General features: G+C 45.2%; 1 protein-coding gene across 1 annotated transcript; it reads right to left on the reverse strand.

Annotated features, from left to right (window-relative positions):
• Window positions 1-1,257: 1,257 nt before the first annotated feature.
• LOC119366448 lies at window positions 1,258-3,962 on the reverse strand. Its single transcript, XM_037632187.1, has 3 exons — window positions 2,673-3,962; window positions 2,420-2,566; window positions 1,258-1,842 (listed from the first exon to the last, which is right to left on the reverse strand). The coding sequence occupies exons 1-3, from the start codon at window positions 3,582-3,584 to the stop codon at window positions 1,513-1,515; spliced, it is 1,389 nt and encodes a 462-aa protein (XP_037488084.1). The 5' UTR covers window positions 3,585-3,962; the 3' UTR covers window positions 1,258-1,512.
• Window positions 3,963-4,469: the final 507 nt, after the last annotated feature.

Here is a 4,469-nt window from a genome sequence, read left to right on the forward strand (position 1 = left end):
TGGATCTTCGCCATTTTGTGAGGAAATAAAACAGAGCTCTGTTACTATGGCTGGTCTTGTTAGTCTTTTGACTTTACAGTTTTTTGTCTAAAGAATATAGTTCTTGCGTTGATATTTGCATGTTTAATTTTTTACCATCTTGGAAGGTTTGTTCTGTTAGATATTGTACATGACTTTCCTACTCTGTTCTCTTAAAGACGGAGGATCTGTTTGGTGATTCTCAGGTGATAGCAAATTGCTGATTTCCCATGCTCTGAAGGTTTCTGTATTTATGTTTGGTTACCGCGTCTAATCTTCCTTAGGTTATTTCTCAAAACATATGTGCTACTGTGCAAAACTAGGAACAAGGATGCTGAAGTGCCTTCCTCACCTACTGAATAATTATTCCATACACTTCATGTCTTTTGTGAAACACTATGCAGATCGTGTTCTTATACTCCGACCTGACGGATACTTATATGTGTGCACTTCTTATTTGGAACTACAGATATAGAAAAGAAAGACTTCAGGAGTGTAGCCTCTACAGATATGTAGAATGATGCGTAATTGGAGCGTGATTCTTCTAGTTCAAACCAGGGAGGCTATTTTGAATCCGTGTGCAGCTGCGCCATGTTTGAATTCTTTGAAAAATGGAAGAAGATTGAATTCTGCTGCTGAAGGAGACATTCACATCTGCTGAAACATTGCAAATCTATAGTGCAAGTTCAACCTTGTGCGGGATACCGGTTTGTGCGGAAGTTGGCTCCTTGAGGCAACAAGCTCTTCAGTATAGATACAACATAATAAGGGAGGTCGATCGGCAACTTCCGGTGCAGAAGTATATGGGGAATGCTACCTTTGAACACTTTCTGAGGGCGGCTAATGCAGAAGACTAAAGTACCTCTGCTGTTTTTTGAGCTGGGTTATCCTCTGAAATTTATCATCGACATTGGTAGACCATGTAACAAATATGATGGAATATAATTAAACTGTAGACTACTGTCATTTCTGGTGACCAAAGTGAAAAGAGCTGAACTCAATTAGTTATTTAGTTTGCAACCTTCTATGTCAGTTAGATCCAAACAGAGAACGCCTCAAGAATCCAAACAAAAAGGTGCCTCCGAACGCCTCAATTAGTAGGGAATTTCTCAACAGATAGCAAAAAGGTGCACAGATATTTTTCTCTACATTCAACCTCTGTTCCATTGCTTCAGTCTAATGTTGGTGTTGACTAGAAAACTTCAGGAAGCAAAGTTCCCCAAAACAAGACAGGGAAAATAATCAGCATATAGTAGGTACGGAATTACTTGGTAAACTGAAAGAGAAAAACATGCATCCAGATTCAAGTACACACATTTTTAGTTAGCCACAGTGCGATCAAGTATTCCCAGGCTACTAATTACCAGAAATTAGAATTGCTCAGGTTACCAATAACAAGAAATTAGAATTACACTGCGCCTCTTGCAGTCATTGCTCTAGCTGCTGCAAGCCTGCGAGCATTACGAGACCACTAGCATTCCCTGACCATATCCGTCAACAGATAATTATCTCCACGGATGAGGATGTTCCATGTGTGAGTTGCTCCTTAATCCGACGCCTGCTAGCTTTTTCCGCCTTGGATCTTTCAAGGTTGGTGCAATTGCAGTACATGCAACGGTTTTCACCACACAGCTGGATTTTCAACAACCCCACAGCTCGTTCCATGATAAGCCTTATAAAGTTTGTCACCTTGTCTTCATCCTCGCACCCGATGATCACCAGCATCTTCAAGTTCAGGTGCTTCAAATCCTTGGATGGCTCCCACACCATGTTGGTCTTCTCGGCACTGTCCTCAGGCGTCTTGATACATGAATGTCGAGATAACTTCAAGCAATGATATAGAAAGTGAATAACACATTTTAATTAAACTGCCACCAACCAATGAAGGACAAGGTGACAACAATTGCAATTAAATATAAGTTTAGGCCCCTAAACAGTTTTCGAGGAATTTGCATTTATTAAATCCCAAGTACAACACATGAATATGCTTCTGGGGATTGTAACTACAACCATATTCCTCGTATTTCTTTTAACTAAGATACTTTGTAATAAAGAATTTTAATTAAGACGGCCATGTGCATCACTCTATGCAGAGGCCAGGGCTCTCCTCTTTCCGAAAAAAAAAACATATGACCAAATTTTGGAGAACTTTAACATGAGATACGATCCAACAGTTTTTTTTTTTGCCTTGCGTGGACAGTGTCTCGCTGCAAAATTACAATGCGGCTTGAATGCACTACTTTTAGTATTTGTGATATGTTCGTGAGTGGTTGGAAATAGATCAACTTGTTGGTACGTTTTACTGCTGAATATCCGAAAAACATATCATCGTAAGAATGTAGAATGAGTCATGCATGCTAAGATGTGCACTAAATTAGAAAGAAGGTTAAGTAACACTTACTGCAAAATCCTGTAGGGCAGGTGCAGCTTCAAGGATAAACAGTGTCCAGCTCAGATCACACTCACTGAAGATACCGAGAAGAAACACAGTGGTCAGGTTTCTGAATATAGGAGTGAGCTGCTTCGGGTGTTCTTGCTGAATCCAAATCTGCAGCAAGAACATAAATGCACAGCTTAAGTTGGTAGAGAAGATGAATTATAATATGCAGATGCAGAAGATACATATTTAAGTGGTGAGAAGAAATTAAGTTTACCATTTGGCCCTCAAAACACAGAGTCAGTGTCGACAGGTTCCTGGCACTCCTTGAGAGGCACTCGCTCAGCGCGAATGGCTCTTGCCATACCTTGGCTTTAGAAGAGAGCATTACACCTCGAAGCTCAGGAACGTAGCCGAAGCGCACCGGAGGGTTCTCCATGTGCCAACGATAGCACACTACTTGCCTAAGCTTCGGGACAGAAACGAGCTCGATCCGCGTGCACAAAAGGCCGATGAACTCGATCTCCTGGAGCTCAGAGCACGGCACATCGATCTTGAGCGTGGAGTCCAGATCAAGCATTCTGCAGAATCTCAAGCTGAGGTGCCTGAGCCTACCGCAAGTGCTAATGAGGTCAGTGATATCAGAATGTCCAAAAGCATGATATTCGAGCCTAAGCCTGGTGAGCCATGAGAAGGCGACTGGGTAGGCGCGGGAGAAGGCCATGAACTCTTGCCCATTCTCAATCTCGCTGCCCGGCGGGTCGGTGGGCGGCGGGGATATGAAGAACTCAAGGCATTCGGTGTTGCCCAAGCTCACAATGTCCTCGATGAGGCGGCCTATGGAGTTCAGGTGAGGGGAAGACGTGTAGAAGCTGAGGACGAGCACCTTGAGGGCACCACTGTCGCACACGCCCTCGGCGGGAGGAACCCGAGCGAGCAAGGCCCGCGCCGCGCCCGTGAACGCGTCCATGACCTCGAGCGGCGTGGCGCCGCCGAAGTGAGCGACGTCGAGGTGCACACGCGAGAGGTGGCTGGGGAGGTGCCGCCACCGCGTCGAGAGCGCGCCGGCGCGGACCGCCTGGCGCAGGTCGAGGCGCTCGAGGATGTCGAGGAGGAGGTGGTCGGGGAGCGCGCTGATCCCGTCCTCGCCGCCGTTGCCGACGTTGCGCTTGGGCGGCGGCGACTCCATGGTCCCTACTGACTGACGGAAACCCTAGCTAGGACCAATCGAGCCGGGCCGATATGCGCCCCAGGCGGCGGCCACCTGCTCGAGGTCGCGGCTCCTCCGGTGCTCCGCTCCCCCGCCTCCTGCCCGTGGCCGTCGAATCGATCTGGAAGGGACGGTGACCGCCGCCTCCGCTCGATCCGACTCCTCGATTCCCCTCCGGCGCGCCGCTGAAATCGATTCCCGTCAGCTTGGATTCGGTGGTTGATTCGACGGTGGATGCATTGGATTTGAGCTCTACTTCTAGTGATAGTGAGCCTGGATCGTCTCTCTCGCCGCCGGCGGCTGGATGGAGAGACACGCGAGGATGCGGATGAGGCTCTCACAAAATGTGCTTTGTTTTTCTTCTCATGGGAAGGGATGAATAAATTCCATTCATTTATTTTCAGAAGGTATCACCACCACACTATGCGGTTTTGCATCTTTGTACATGGATATACAAAATATTTCAAAAAAATTATGTATTTTTCACGCCAAACAAAACTAATATGATTTTCTGGGTACAAATTATGACGGTGTGAAAAAAGAGGGATATGTGCTGATTTCCCCGGCGGCAAGCCTGGTTATCTATAAAAAAAAGCAACCAACGGTGCTGATTTTCCTAACACACGTGAAATAATTATTTTTACTAAATAAAAACATTTCTGAATTAAAAACTTACTTATATTTTTATGCTATAATTTATATGTACTATTTTTTGAGCTTTTGAGAAGGCACTCCATATCTCTTGCTAGATCCGGTGCAAAGTCCACAAATATGCCTTTTCGGCCCTAGGCTCAAGTTGAAATTGAGATTTTGAAATTTCCAAAATAAAATTGAAGTGTGAATATTTAAAAAATATTTGACGAG

The sequence above is a fragment of the Triticum dicoccoides genome, chromosome 2B (assembly GCF_002162155.2).
Source record: "Triticum dicoccoides isolate Atlit2015 ecotype Zavitan chromosome 2B, WEW_v2.0, whole genome shotgun sequence".
NCBI lineage: Eukaryota > Viridiplantae > Streptophyta > Magnoliopsida > Poales > Poaceae > Triticum > Triticum dicoccoides.

What these genes read in the sequence shown, in the direction of transcription:
- LOC119366448 (XM_037632187.1), bottom strand. Translation starts at nt 3,584, where the DNA reads ATGGAGTCGCCGCCGCCCAAGCGCAACGTCGGCAACGGCGGCGAGGAC. An exon ending in TGTGTTTTGAGGGCCAAATG is followed by an intron (nt 2,567 to 2,672) that starts GTAAACTTAATT and finishes TTCTTGCTGCAG; the next exon opens with ATTTGGATTCAGCAAGAACA. An exon ending in CTGCCCTACAGGATTTTGCA is followed by an intron (nt 1,843 to 2,419) that starts GTAAGTGTTACT and finishes CATTGCTTGAAG; the next exon opens with TTATCTCGACATTCATGTAT.